This window comes from Phoxinus phoxinus (assembly GCF_949152265.1).
Source record: "Phoxinus phoxinus genome assembly, contig: scaffold_60, whole genome shotgun sequence".
NCBI lineage: Eukaryota > Metazoa > Chordata > Actinopteri > Cypriniformes > Leuciscidae > Phoxinus > Phoxinus phoxinus.
Genome location: NW_027639374.1, coordinates 23,586 through 39,856, shown reverse-complemented (window position 1 = coordinate 39,856; position 16,271 = coordinate 23,586). Strand labels below are relative to the sequence as shown.

At 38.9% G+C, this 16,271-nt stretch overlaps 1 protein-coding gene across 2 annotated transcripts in view; it reads left to right on the top strand.

Moving 5' to 3' along the window:
- LOC306994288 (hydroperoxide isomerase ALOXE3-like) overlaps positions 1-12,687 on the top strand; it is a 49,920-nt gene extending 37,233 nt beyond the window's left edge. For both annotated transcript variants that reach the window (XM_079639898.1, XM_079639899.1), the window contains 2 exons: positions 10,851-11,021; positions 11,372-12,687. In XM_079639898.1, coding sequence (XP_079496024.1) covers positions 10,851-11,021; positions 11,372-11,551 — 351 coding nt within the window. In that variant the 3' untranslated portion in view covers positions 11,552-12,687. The remainder of the gene's footprint in view (positions 1-10,850; positions 11,022-11,371) is intronic.
- Positions 12,688-16,271: the final 3,584 nt, after the last annotated feature.

The following is a 16,271-nucleotide window of genomic DNA, read 5'->3' as shown; positions in this document are numbered from 1 at the left end:
GACTTCCAAAAGTCTTCAAGGTTTGGACAGAGCCAGAACATGTGAGACAGAGTGCCTGGTTCGGCTTTACATCTATCACAGTGAGGATCTATATCTGATTTAAATTTTGCCAGTTTTACTTTAGACCAATGCAATCTATGAACAACTTTAAATTGAATCACTCGATATCTTTGACATATTGAAGATGAGTGAATGTTTTTCAATATAAATTCCCATACATCCTCAGAGATTCCAATAGCCAGTTCCTCTTCCCACAATCTTTTCACGTGGGCCAGAGATCCCATATTATGAGTATTCATTGCACTATAGATTTTACCAATGGCCCCCTTAGAGTATGGATTCACTTTTAGAACCGTCTCAGGTGGTAATGAGGGGAAGTGACTAACAGATGATGCAACAAAACTGCGAAGTTGAAGATATTTAAAGAAGTGAGTGTTTGGAATTTGGAATTTAGTTTTCACTTGCTGAAAGGTTGCAAAAGTGCCTTCAATATACATATCCTTTAGTACCCTAAGGCCATTTACAGACCAGCCACCAAATGAATCATCTATAATAGAGCGAGTAAACATGTGATTTCTTACTATGGGAGCATAGACTGATACATCATTAAGTGAAAAATGTCTTCTAAACTGTCCCCATATTTTGAAGGAGTGCTTAACCACTGGATTCAGAGAGTATTTATATATTGGATGAGGTGATGGCAATGTTGAGCCGATAACTGCATGTAAAGAAGCAGGATGGCATGACAAATTCTCAAGGGAGAGCCACTTAGGACCATCAGCATGCGAATTGAACCAATATAACATAGAACGAGCATTGGCTGCCCAGTAATAGTACTGAAAATTGGGTAATGATAGTCCTCCATGCTCTCGATGCCGCCGCAGAACACTTTTACGGATGCGTGCATTTTTCCCATTCCATATAAAAGCTGATATCAGCTTGTCTATCAGTAGGAAAAATGATTTGGTTAGGAATATCTGGATACACTGGAACAGATATAGAAATCTAGGTAGGATATTCATCTTGACGGTGTTTATCCTGCCTCCTAGTGATAGCGGTAGTGTACCCCAACGCTCAAAATCTTGTTTTATAGAATCTATCAATGGAACAAAATTTGTTTTATAGAGGTTCTTGTAATTATTAGTAACCCATATACCTAAATACTTAAATTTATCTTTACTCAATTTAAATGGTAAGGAGCTAAATGTGATATGCCGATTAACACTGCAGCCAGGCTTAAGTTCACTTTTTTGCATGTTTATTTTATATCCTGATATTTTCCCAAAACTACCAAGTAATGACAGTAGACAAGGCAGGGTCTTAAGCGGCTCATACACATACAAGAGGGTATCATCCGCATAAAGGGACACTTTATGTTCGGATTCACCCCTCAGTGTGACTTTAATAGTATTATCGGTCCGTATTGCCACTGCCAGGGGCTCAATCATCAGTGCAAATAATGAGGGGGATTGTGGGCAGCCCTGCCTAGTCCCGCGGCCTAATTGGAAAAAGGATGATATGTTATTGTTTGTCCGAATTGCTGCTACAGGAAAAAGAATATGAAACATTAATCCATGAAATGAATTTGGCACCAAAGCCAAATTTCTTCAAGGTATAGAAGAGGTAGTCCCACTCCACCCGATCAAATGCTTTTTCAGCATCAAGTGACAGAAGCACCTCAGGTATGTCGGGTGGAGTGGGATAGTGAAGAATATTCAAAAGTCTGCGTATATTGTAGAATGAATATTGATTTTTGATAAAGCCAGTCTGATCATCAGACACTATTGAAGGTATAACAATCTCTAATCGACATGCTAAAAGTTTGGCAAATATTTTACTATCAACATTTAACAACGAAATAGGTCGATATGAGCTACAATCTAATTTACTTTTACCCTTTTTATGAATTAAATAAATTACTGCTTGTCTCATGGTTTCTGGTAACGACCCTGAGATGAAGGACTCATCATAGACAGCGAGTAAGATTGAGGAAAAGTTCTGAGGAGAATTTTTTGAAAAATTCGCTCGGAAAACCATCTGGCCCCGGCGATTTCCCACTTTGCATGGTTGAAATTGCTTTCAATATTTCGCCCTTTGAAAATGGTCTTTCCAAATCTGAGGCATGTTTTTCATCAATAGTGGGCAGAGTGAATTTGCTAAAAAAAATTGTCAAACAGTACCTCATTTCTACTGGATTCAGATGTATATAATTGTGAATAATACTCCATAAACCTATTATTAATCTCTAATGGATCAATTAATTTTTTTCGTGTTCATCAATAATTTCGAGGATTGACTGGTTGCCACTTTGTTGCCGTAGTTGATGAGCTAAGATTTTTCCTATGTTTTCGCCGTGTTCATAAGACTTATGTCTGGATTTATTCAAAAGGTTCTCAATAAGTTTCATAGATAACAGATTGAATTCTGTCTGAAGAGCTAATCGTTCCTTAAATAAATCAACTGATGGCGAGTGTGAGAGAACCCCATCGATTTGCAGAATATTACTTTCTATCTTTTTAAGCCTTTCCTGTTGTTTTTTCCTTACACGGGCACTATACGATATGATTTGGCCTCTGAGATGGGCTTTTCCCAAATTAGGCAGTAGGACACTCCTGGGGTCCGGTTATGCTCTAAAAACTCATGTATTTCTTTAGAAATAAATTTGACAAACTCAGTATCTGAGAGTAGTAATGTATTAAATCGCCACGGCCGATACCCACTGCTTGTAGTAGGCAAGTTTAAAGGAGATCTCCGGTCAATTTTAACATTGAGCTCAATTTTTAGTCAATTTGGAGTGCTGTCAATACAGAGAACAATGACAAAAATCGGTGTTGCCTACACCGTGTTATCCTCTTTTTAAAATTTACACCCTATTGACTTCAATGGGGCAAGTTTTAAACCTGCTTTTATTTCTCTTATCATCCTTGATGTGTCATTACAAGTGCCCAGCCATGTTGAGTGATTCCTTCAGAGTGAACACGAGTGAATCTGACTGCAGTAGATGTGAAAGATATGAATAAAAATTATGTTATATCAGCCAGCGCACATACCTGTATTTACTTCCTGTTTTCGGTGAAAGTCCACAGTAGTCGACTGTCGAGTTCACGCGCGATCATAGGTAACTAAGATGATTTTTTTTTACAAATATCCAGCAGAGCTGATATTCTCAAAACACCATTCAACACCGTCTTCGGCTGACAGTCTGAGTCTCCACTGTTGCTTAGTTACCGATGATCACGCTCGTGAACTCGACAGTCGACTACTGTGGACTTCCACCGAAAACAGGAACTAAATACAGGTCTGTGCGCTTGTTGAATTAACATCATTTTTATTAATATCTTTCACATCTACTGTTAGCGTCATATGTTGAGCACTATAGATCCAATCTATGGGGAAAGCATTACCCCACGCTGGAGCAAGTAAGGACATATTGCAACAAGCGTGTTGCTGTAGCCAATTGAACCATATGGGGTCTATTGGGGGAAGCTTACACCCTGATACACCTTACAATCTGATACAAAAAGCATGTTGTATAATCGCGGAACTATTGCTAAAACTAGTGTAGTTTGGCAGGGGAAGCATACACCCTAATTCGCTCCTGAGAAATGTGATAGCTGTTGATAATACTGAAGGAGCTTATATATGTATACAGTGATAGGCACCGTATTCCTATAGGTAGATGTGGATCAGCTGAGAGTCAGCTAATGCGAGCTTGACTAACGTGACCTGCCAGAACTAGCACTACGCTTGATATGCATGTCACAGAGGGTTTTTTTGGTGAGCTGTACAGCTCTTTTGGCAGCCAAGCTTATCCATTTGGCTTACCAGAACAAATTAATAAACCTTATTCAATCTCCCCCTCTTCAAACGTTCAGTGGGCAACTGCACTGCCATATAACTCCCCCCAACAAATGAGCTGTGTCCACAAGCACTCTGACTTTACCAATGATGAGTAATATGAGACAAACAATGGAAACTCAGCCAGTGTGGGGCATGTGTCCGACCTTATCAGCTACCGCTCCCCGCTGGCCCTTGGAGTCTCCAGCCAGAGAACCCATACCCACCGGCTGCTCCTTTTCTAACCGGCTAATGCAGTTAGTAGATTGTTCACTCAATGGCTGGCTGTCTGGGTGGTGTCCGCAAAATAATATAGAATTCATAGACAATTGGAAAAGTTTTTGGGGCAAACCTGACCTGTTGAAAAGAGATGGTATTCATCCCTCCTGGGATGGTGCTGCTCTTCTTTCTAGTAATTTGGCTCATAGTCTTAGAGATAAAACATGACAATCTGGGGCTCAGGTCAGGAAGCAGACAGACTGGCTTAACCGACCGTCTGCTAGCGGCCTCACGTCACCAAGGTCAGATAAATCCCATCACATAGAGCCTCTTTCACCTAGATATCATCATATAGAGACTGTGTCTGTTCCCCGAACTTGAAAATCCAAAAAACGTTCAAACCCATCTAAGGTTAAAAATTTAATTGATGTTTAACAAATAAAAAACAGATATAAAACAGATGAGCAAATTATAAAGTGATCTCTTACTTCAAAAGCGCTAATAGTTAATGATATGATTTCAGATTATAACCTAGATGTGCTGTGTTTAACAGAAACCTGGCTAAAACCAAACGATTACATTGCTTTAAATGAGTCAACCCCACAAGATTACGGTTATAAACATGAACCTCGTCTGAAACGCAAATAAGGAGGTGTTGCTGTAATTTATAGTAATATTTTCAAAACCACTAAGAAATCTAGTTGTAAATATAATTATTTTGAAGTGTTGGTGCTTAATGTAAAAATATATAGTGTAAACCATAAATCACGTTTGAAAATTCTGCTGGCTACTGTATACAGGCCACCAGGGCACCATACAGACTTTATCAAAGAATTAGTATTGGCTGCAGATAAAGTGCTAATTGTTGGTGATTTTAATATACACATATATATTTGTGTATTTAAAGATTGGCATTTAAAGACATTGTAAACTCAATTGGAGTTAGACAACATGTGTCAGGACCTACTCATTGCCGTAATCATACTCTAGATCTAATACTATCACATGGAATAGATGTTGATGCCGTTGAAATACTGCAGCAGAGCGATGATTCGTCAGATCTGGATCCGGCAGGCTGCGGGAAAACCTCGGGATAAACAAAGACACTAAAATTAGCGAGATGCCATTCTTCTTATGATGTAACGAGTACATCAGGATTTAAGGGAAGTGTTCCCAGTTCCGGCTGACCTAATCTATGCAGCCTAACATTGAGTTATAGAAGTCTATAATGTGTTATGTGAATGCTAGGCTGAAGAGATGTGTCTTTAATCTAGCTTTGAACGGACAGAGTGTGTCTGCTTCCCGGAAAATGTTAGGAAGACTGTTCCAGAGTTTTGGTGCTAAATAGGAAAAGGATCTACCGCCAGCAGTCGATTCTGATATTCTAGGTATTATTAACTGGCCGGAGTTTTGAGATCGCAGTAGACGTGAAGGACTATAATGCGTTAAGAGCTCGCTCAAGTACTGCGGAGCTAAACCATTTAGTGCTTTGTAAGTGATCAGCAATATTTTAAAATTGATACGATGTTTAATAGGCAGCCAATGCAGTGTTGACAGAACGGGGCTAATATGGTCATACTTCCTGGTTCTGGTAAGAACTCGAGCTGCTGCGTTTTGAACTAGCTGTAGTTTGTTTAAGCGTGCAGGGCAACCACCCAGTAGAGCATTACAATAATCTAGCCTTGAGGTCATAAACGCATGAACTAATTGTTCTGCATTATTTATTGAGAGCATATGATGTAATTTAGATATATTTTTAAGATGGAAGAAAGCGGTTTTACAGATACTAGACACATGACTTTCAAATGAAAGATTGGTATCAAAGAGCACACCCAGGTTCCTAACCGACGACGAAGACTTAACAGAGCAGCCATCAAGTGTTAGACAGTACTCTAGGTTATTACGTGTGGAAGTTTTTTGTCCAATAATTAGAATTTCTGTTTTTTCTGAGTTTAGTAGTAGGAAATTACTAGTCATCCAATTTTTTATATCAGCTATGCATTCCGTTAATTTTGTGAATTGGTAGGTTTCGTTAGGTTTTGAAGAAATATACAGCTGAGTATCGTCGGCATAACAGTGAAAGCTAATTCCATGTTTCCTAATGATATCTCCTAATGGTAGCATATACAGAGTGAACAGCAGCGGTCCTAGTACTGAGCCTTGTGGTACGCCATACTGAACTTGTGATCGATAAAACATCTCTTCATTTACTGCTACAAACTGATAACGGTCAGATAAGTATGATTTAAACCATGCTAGTGCAATTCCACTAATGCCAACATAATGTTCGAGTCTATTTAAAAGAATGTTGTGGTCAATGGTGTCAAATGCAGCACTAAGATCAAGTAATACTAATAGAGAGATACAACCACGATCGGATGATAAGAGCAAATCATTTGTGACTCTAACGAGAGCTGTCTCGGTACTATGGTACGGTCTAAATCCGGACTGAAAATCCTCGCAGATATCATTTCTTTCAAGAAAGGAACACAGTTGTGAGGATACTGATTTTTCTAATATCTTTGACAGAAAAGGCAGATTAGAGATCGGCCTGTAATTGACTAGTTTTGTAGGATCAAGTTGCGTTTTTTTAACAAGCGGTTAAATTATAGCTAGCTTAAAGGTTTTTGGTACGTATCCTAGAGACAAAGATGAATTAATGATATTAAGAAGAGGATCTATGACATCTGGAAGCATCTCTTTCAGCAGCTTAGTCGGTATAGGGTCTAACATACACGTTGTCGATTTAGATGATTTGACGAGTTTGCAAAATTCTTCCTCTCCTATAGCAATGAATGAATCAAATTTTCCCTCAGGAAGACTACAATGCACTTCCTGATGCGATACTGTATTAGACGGTTGCATAGTTATAATTTTGTCCCTGATATTATCGATCTTATAAGTGAAGAAGTTCATAAAGTCATTACTGCTGTGTTGCTTGGAAACTTCTGGGCTTGAAGCTTTCTTTTTCGTTAGTTTAGCCACTGTTTCAAATAAATACCTAGGATTATGTTTATTTTCTTCTAATAGGGTTGAAAAATAAGCAGATCTAGCAGCTTTTAAAGCCTCTCTGTAAGCAATCGAGCTCTCCTTCCATGAAATCCGAAACACCTCTAGTTTTGTTTTCTTCCAGTTGCGCTCCATTTTTCTGGCTGCTCTCTTAAGGGCCTGAGTGTGTGTGTGTGAGTGTGTGTGTGTGAGTGTGCTCGTTGTGCCACGGTGTTGGACTATGTTCTTTAATCTTCTTTAAGCGCAGCGGAGCAACTGTGTCTAAAGTGCTGGAAAAGAGAGAGTTAAAAGTTTCTGTTGCAATATCAAGTTCTTCTAAGCTATCCGGGATGCTGAGATGAAGAAACCGATTAGGAAGATTATTGATAAAGCAATCTTTAGTGGCAGAAGTGATCGGTCTAACATATTTATAACACGGAGTCGGCTTTGCAGCCTTGGCTAAATGTAATTTACACGAGACTAGATAATGATCTGAGATGTCATCGCTCTGCTGCAGTATTTCAACGGCATCAACATCTATTCCATGTGATCGTATTAGATCTAGAGTATGAATACAGCAATGAGTCGGTCCTGACACATATTGTCTAACTCCAATTGAGTTTACAATGTCTTTAAATGCCAATCCCAATGCAATGTAGCGGTGTCCACTCCGCCGTTTAGAAATGGACAGGGGCCGGAGTAGAGGGAGGTGCTCTCGGCCCATCAGCCATTCCAGAACCTCCCTGTGGATCGTCTGTTGCTTTCGTTTGTCCAGTAGAGTACTGCCGAATAGAGGCCAAAGTGGATGGACAACTGGTGCGGGCTTTGTTGGATTCTGGCTCTACAGTCATCATTATTCATCCTAAATTCTTGACAAGGAGGGTCATTCAGACCACTCGTGTTCTCCTGGTCACTGTCATGCAGGGTTTCCGCGGAGTCATAAAAAGTCATAAAAACGTCCAGATTTTCCGTACAAGGTCATAAATTACATTTAGTCACGTCTTAAATTCATATGCTCGTTCATTCATTGGTTCTATCATTGCATTTTCCCCCCGAAAATGCGCTGGCGGCATAATGTTAAATGCGCCATAATGTTAAATGTGCTAAAAGCGGAACGAAAAAACTAATTTGAACCACGCGCCTCACGGACCGTTTATCCGCTCAGCTCAAAGTCCAAAAGGCAGCGTAGCGCGAGCTCACTAGAGCAGATGCGTTTACTCTGATCGGTCTCAGTCACGAGATCCAGTGAGAAGCGCTTGAATTCAGTGAAGAACACAAATGTCTCAGTGATTTAAACCAGTTTAAAGGCAGATGAAGCGGCGCTGACGAACAGGAGAAACACTGTGCGCAGCGATACAGTCTAAAGCTTTTCCGTCTACAAATTCCCATCATTTACCATGGATTTTTACTGTAACGTTAGCCTATTAATATTAACTGCACCATGTGGGATATACATATTGAATTGTATTATATTATTATTGTAGACAATGTATTAAAGGACTAATGGTATATAATTACAGTATTTAATGTATTTCATACATTTCATGAAGATATCAAAGTCAACACAAACCTGTTTCAAGACTTGACCCCCATTAGCACATGCAGAAACTAAGAAATTAGTTTTCCAATAAAGATATTTATTTTGTTAAGGACCTAATGTCAAATGTTTGAATGTTCAACCTTAGATTTGTGAATGTTCCCCTGTTTGGCAAGTGTTTGTCATGATATGTTCTGACAATAAAGAGTAGTTTAAAACCACAATTAACGCTCTACAACTTTCACTTAGGAGCAAAAATATGCCTTTAAACTTGAAAGAAATAAACATTTGACATTTATCGTGATAATTATCTATATCGACTAATATAAAAGTTATTTTTCATAATTCGTGTAGGTCATAAATTTAAATCATAATGGTCATAAAAAGGTCTTAAAAGTCTTAAATTTGACCGACTAAACCCTGCAGAAACCCTGTGTCATGGGTGAGAAGGCAACTTTGATGGGCCGTTGTGAGGCGGAAATTAGTACAGTTATGTGGATTTGGGCCGCTGAGATTCCAGAATATTGCCTCCTGGGTATCGACTTCCTACACCAGGCAGCTACGGTTTTGGACTTGAGGGCAGGGGCCCTAACGCTAGCTGGAAAATGTTCAGTGCCAAATCACTTTAATTCTATATGGCCGGGTCCTCAGTCGCGGTACGTGGGTCGTCTGAATCCTAGCTCACAAGCCCAGGGGGTCCCTCTTCCATTTTGTCACCAATGTTACAGTCTGTAGAGACACCATTTCCTGGCTCTGCGGTCGGGGCTTTATACCATTCCACCCCCTGCTGTCTCTAATAGTGGGAACTGCAGTCAAGTTGGGGAGAGCCCAGTTTTGATGCAAGTGGCAAAAGCTGTTTGGGAGAGAAGTAGTGAGGGTTTGGAAGAACTCCAGAAGCAGAAATTATGGCGAGTGATGGAACGCCATGATAACCTCTTTGCCACCTCAGCCAGTGATGTCGGGCAGACGAAGTTGGTATAGCATTGTATAAACATGGGGGATGCAACGTGCGCGCCGGTTACCTCCCATAAGGCATTCGGCTGCAGATAGAAGAGATGAAGGCTGTGGGAATTATAGAGCCATCGGAAAGACCGTGGGCCTCGCCAGTTGTATTGGTCCCTAAGAAGAATGGCGGCTGGTGTTTCTGCATCGACTTCAGACGCCTGAATGAAGTGACTGTCAAGGACTCTTACCAGCTTCCGCGGATTGATGAGTCCCTGGATCGGGTCGCTGGGTCCAGGTGGGTCTCTTCGCTATATCTGCATAGCAGGTATTGGCAGGTCCCTCTCAGTGCTGACGCAAGACTGAAGACTGCCTTCATGACAGGGACAGGCCTCTGGCAATTTAATACCATGCCCTGTAGTCTGTGCAATGCTCTGGCAACATTTGAGCGGCTGATGGAACGGGTGCTCTAGGGTATTCCAAGAGAGGTGTGCCTGGTCTATTTAGACGACATTTTAGTGCATGGAAAAGACTTTGAATCGGCCCTGAGTGCCCTTGACCTTGTCATGACCAGAATAGTCCAGGCTGGTCTGAAATTGCATCCAGAGAAGTGCCAGCTGATGTAGAAAGCCATGACCTTCCTGGGCCACTATGTGAGCGCGGCAGGGGTGGCCACTGATGAGCAGAAGACGGCCGGTCCCATGCAGCCTCAGGCAGTTGCGGGCTTTCCTAGGACTAGCGTCTTATTATCTGAAATTAGTCCCTGGGTTCGCCACTGATGCTGGTCCCCTCCATGAGTTGACAAAGAAATTACAGCAGTTCCAGTGGGGGCAAGAACAGCAGCAGGCTTTTGAAAGCCTGAAGGAGGCTTTGTGTCATACGCCAGTCTTGGCCACCCCAGACCCTAGATTGCCATTGCTTGCATCCTTTTATACATGATCAGGTTCTCAAAGTTATGAGTCTTTTTAAGTCTTTTAAATGCTTTGTATCGCTCTTTTACTGCTCTCCCACATTTATGGAACAATCTTCTTTTTGCTAATTCCTTTACGCCTAGGAATTGACAGACCTGCAGCTTCTATTATAACTCAAGTAATTAATAGTTTTAATTAATCGATTTCATTATTAATATTAATTTCTCTTATTCTTCCATCACTTATTTCCCTGAAATTCACTCTGCTTTTGTTTAATATCCGTCAAGTAGCCCATGACGACAAGAAAAACCTTTCCATATGCACTTTCCATGGCCTAAGTAATGTTAATTATGTGCTCTTGTTATACTTTATGAATATTTCGCTTATCACATTTTTCACCAATTATTTCCCCCCAGTATGACTTTGGTGGCTGGATGCCTAACTACCCCACTGCCCTTAGAGAGCCCCCTCCCAATGAGAAAGGCCAGACCACTGAGAAGGCGATCCTGGAGACCCTTCCTGATGTAGGCACGACAGTGAATGGGATGGCTGTCCTGACACTGTTGAGCAAGGACGCTGCAGACCATGTGAGTTTTTTCACCATCAGAGTTTTCTAACCCTAACCCTAACCCTAACCCATGTTAAAAGACTGCAATTCAATTTAGCTGTGAAAAAAGTGAAAATCTGATTGGTGTTCTTGTGTATGCCATCATATTACTCTGGATGACAATGGCTTACTTACACTGCTAAATCTCCTTCTAATGTAACAGTCAGGTAATGCAAACTAGAGGAATAAAAGCAAACTGTAAGCATAGTGTTGCAGTGGGCTCTTACAGAATATTAGTGTGCTGTCATACACGGTGTGTTAAACATTGTCATAAACATGTTTCTTATCAACATGTTATTTACAATTACAATCTTGATACCCTATCCGTAGTACCCTCTGGGACATTTCCCAGAACATCTGCATGATGAAGAGCTCCCTTCCAAGCTCATTGAAGATTTTCAAAAGGATCTGGAGGAGTTGTCAGATTCAATCGAGCATCGGAACAAGAAGTTGGAGCTTCCCTACACCTACCTGAACCCAAAAAATGTGGACAACAGTGTAGCCATTTGAAAGGATACAGTAGTCTTTCTTAATACATTTTTCTTTCTATTAATAGCTTTGTCAATAAAAATAAAGACCAAAGCAAAAATAAATAAAAGTGATCCATGGATGTTGCCTTTCAGGGAGAATGAGATAAATAATGTGAAAGGCACTGCTTAATGTGTGTTTTTTGGTTTTTTTTTTTACTTGTGGGTTCTGTGATACGTTTTTACAGCTGTGCTGCTATCTAGTGACATTAATCAATACAATCCTGCAATATTAAACATTGCATATGTGGCAGGGTCGTCAGGTAATGGGGAAAAATTTACCCCAGAACTATACTTAACCCTCTGGGGTCTGAGGTGTTTTCTGGGTCCTGGAGGTGTTCTGACATGCTCTGACATTTGTGCTTATTTCTGTTACTTGTGATATTTTCATGGCTAAAGTCTTATTACACTGCATTCAGCACAAACTCTGATACAATAGTATATCAGCAGCATGTATGTAAAAGTTTGTAGTTTTGAGATAATGACGTAAATGCGTGGTTTGTGAAAAAATAAATAAATAAAAATTGTCACTGAAATAAGGTCATGAAACCCATTCTGATTATTTATTCACAAGACTTTTGAAAATTGTATCACATAGCCTAGAATATTTGCTTTAAAACTATGTGAAAATCATCCTGCATACTCATTCAGATCAGACAATATGATAATTTAAAATTTGTAAAACGAGGAGGCGTGAATCATCATGAATATTGATGTGTTTCACTGAGAAAGACAAAGACCCTCCCATAATGTCCCTATCAGGTGCTGATAAGGCCCTATTATTATGAGGAACTTTGAACAAAGAATGAGGAGATTTAAAAAAGAATGGCTTTTTGATTGTTTGGATTTATTTACAACACAACATAATCCAAAGATGCACAACAAATGGCAAAAAAAGCACATTATTTAACCCCCTGGGGTCCCGGCGTGATTTGCGCGTTTTTTTTCAAATAGCAGCTGAATAAACTTAAAATACTCCGTCATTTGTGGTCATACAGACTTAATAAAAATGAAAAAATAATCTGTGAGATGTCTACTTTTGTATGTGTCCACTTACAATCAAAACAAAACGTTGTGCTTTTGTAAAATAAAGAAATTAAACAGGGTGTGCTTTCTGCCTCTCCGTCTCGTGAACTTTTTTTTCTTGAGCACGTCTCTAAACATTTAAAAAACTCAGCGAATACTTGTCACACATTTATGAGCTCTATATCTTTATAAACATTTAAGTGTGTAGTTTTAAATTATCTGATTCAAAACGAAAACAAATATTATCTGTTTAAGTAATTTGTATAAAACCAACAAGATATTCAGTTTCTCTAACCCTTCCTCATTAGTTTTAATGTGACCACACCCACACGCGCAAAACATATAGAGATGCAAATCGTCCATGTGTCGCGCGAACGCCCCCATTACCTCAACAACAAAGCGGCAAACTTTATCAGTCCTCTGCTGTCGTCGAGTTTGGAAGACATGCTGTGAGATTATTGGGTTTACATCTGAAGAAGAAGATCGCGATTTGAAGACAAGAACGATTTTGAGGTAAGAAATAATCCTGAATTATATTAGTTAGTGTTATTGTTGCATAAACTTCATATTGCCATTGAACTGTTGCTCGATGCTTCAGTGAATGTTCCCTGCACGCGCTGTGAGAGTTTGAAAACGCAGTCGCGCGACGTGCGTTTGAAAAGCAAAACGCACCATGATTTTACTCCAATCTCATTACATAACGTCATATCGATGTAAACATTTGAAGTAACATATGATAATCAATATATTTTTCTCTAGTGTAGTGTTACTGAAGTGTTCCTTTTTAACTATGCCTGCTATACTATTGTTCTTATTATTTGATTCAGCCCTGCAGGTATATGCCTACAAGGCACAACAAATATATATATATATATATATATATATATATATATATATATATATATGTGTGTGTGTGTGTGTGTGTGTGTGTGTGTGTGTGTGTATTTTAAAAAGGAATTTTCACCAGAAATCTAAAATGGATTCCCACAATCATGCAGCCCTGGTTTCTTTTTGATATCAGCATGTTCACAGCTTTTTTATATATATATATATATTTTTTTTTAGGTAGCTACCCGTCCTGCTGACTTCAACATGAGCATGAGGAGGTAAAGTGAAAAATCAAACACCTGGGAAATGACAGGTATGCACTATGTTTCAGGAAAGGAAAGGTGTGTGACTGGTTAAGTCTCTGTCTTTAGTTCAGTGTGTTAAATAATGTGCTTTTTTGCCATTTGTTGTGTATCTTTGGATGATGTTGTGTTGTAAATAAATTCAAACAATCAAAAAGCCGTTTTTTTTAAATCTCCTCATTCTTTGTGCAAGGTAATGTAATGATAGTGCCTGAGAGCTAACAGGGCCATTATGGGAGGCTCTTTGTCTCTCTCAGGTGTGAAACACTCAATATTCATGATGGTTAACGCCTCCTCGCATAAAGCTTTCTTACACAAGACATGTCTTACACATTTTAAATCAATATATTGTCTTATCTGAATGAGTATTCAGGATGATTTTCACATAGTTTTGGAGCAAATATTCTAGGCTACGTGATACAATTTTCAAAAGCCTTGCGAATAAATAATTAGTTTGTGTTTCATGACATTATTTCAGTGACTTTTTTTTTGGTCATTTTCACAAACCACGCATAAATGTTATTATCTCAAAACTACAAACTTTTACATACATGCTGCTGACATATTATTGTAGCAGAGTTTGTGATGAATGCAGTGTAATAATACTTTAGTCATGAAAATGTCACAAGTAACAGAAATAAGCACAAATGTTAGAGCATGTCAGAACACCTCCAGGACCCAGAAAACACCTCAGACCCCAGAGGGTTAACACACTGAACTAAAGACAGAGACTTAACCAGTCACACACATTTGTGCCATTCCTGAAACATAGTACATACCTGTCATTTCCAAGGTTTTTGACTTTTCTCTTTACCATGTTCATGTACAGAGACTCATGTCAATATTGAAGTCAGCAGGACTCATCAGTGGCATCTGGTTCCTGTAAAAAAACACAATAAAACTGTAAACATGCTGATATTAAGAGAAACTATAGGGCTGCACGATTTTGGGAATACATTTGAGATTTTTCTGGTTAAAATTGCTATTTAAAATGTACTATATATATATATAAATATATATATATATATTAGTGCGTGCAGAATTATTAGGTACGTTGAGTTTCTGATCATATTCTTTTTCCAGGCACATTTTACCAATTCCAAACACATGAGAAGAAATTACTAGAAATTACAGTTTAGGCATGCTCATTGGGTCAGCAGGGTCAGACAAAAACAGGTGGAGAAGAAAAGACACATGTTAACTGCAAAAGAATGAAGAATTAAGGTGAAGAATTAAGGTGAAGAATTAAGTGTGAAACCATCAGGAACCCTTTAGCCTCCAGAGCCACCATTTTCCAGAACTCCAACCTACCTGGAGTCTCCAGAAGTGGTAAAGAATCCTAAAAAATGACCCCCACTTAATAAGAATCACAAGCTGAAGTGTAGTAAAATACATGAAGACTGTTTTTTTATAGCCTTAATAGACAGACAGATTGAGAGTTACTCTTGAAGGACCAGCACCAAATCCTCTTCTACCACTGTTTGAAGAATTCATCTTCCAGAATACATTTTAATAAGTTTCAGGAGTTTAATGTTAGTCCATCTCCTACCCTGAAGTCCGTTTTGCAGAGATGGACAAAAAATGAACTCCCAAAACTTACTGTCAGATTCTGGAAGATGAATTATAATAGATGTAACAATCAGATTAACATACATTTAATAATACATGAGGGGAATTATATATATATTTTAATCAGAAATATGATTAATATATATCGCATATTAATGTTACATTAAATTATCGAAGCTGGAAATAGGTCGATTATATAGGAATGATCACCCCAATAAATTATTGTTCGTCATTAATATATTAATAGTCCCATTTACAGATCGATCATATGAGGTAACTTTTATTGGAATTAATTTAATTATCGAACCATTGTTTGTCCAGCAAACAGATGTACGACTACTTCTATCAATTCTCAAGAAAAATCAACCTCCTTATAAACACAAGAAAGAGTAACTTTTCTGGCAACGAAAAATAACTTTTCTGTCCTTATAAAATTTATATTACGATAGTAATCTGTAAAGCTTGTAACAGTTTACCCTGTTACAAGGGTGAAATTGTTCATCATGGCCTCAAGAGGGCAATAAAGAGAGGAGATGTATTTAATGTTGAGGTAGCATAGAGGAAGAGAGATGAAAGCATGGTGATGGGGGTTTAATGATGTTTTGCATGGAAGCTCAAGGAGGACTCTATAATGGGGCTTTAGGAGAAAACAAGAGGTGTAATGATATCTACTTCTACCTGTGTTGGATTATGTTACCTGTGTTGGATTACGCCGGTGGAATTATTTGAAGTTGGTGCACATCTTCACTGCTCGCTGGGACATTTCAAAGACTGGGACTTTCGACGATTCAGATAAGAAGATTTGCATTACAGACTGTATTTCTTTCCTCATATTGCAGTTACATCTCCATACCTCATTTTGCTTGTTTTGGTTTATTTGTGTTGCAGTGTTTAGATAGTACTGTTACATTATGTTGGGTTGGAGTTTGATTGGTTTATTTGTTTGTTTTCATTAATGAGCTTGGATTAGCAAATTTG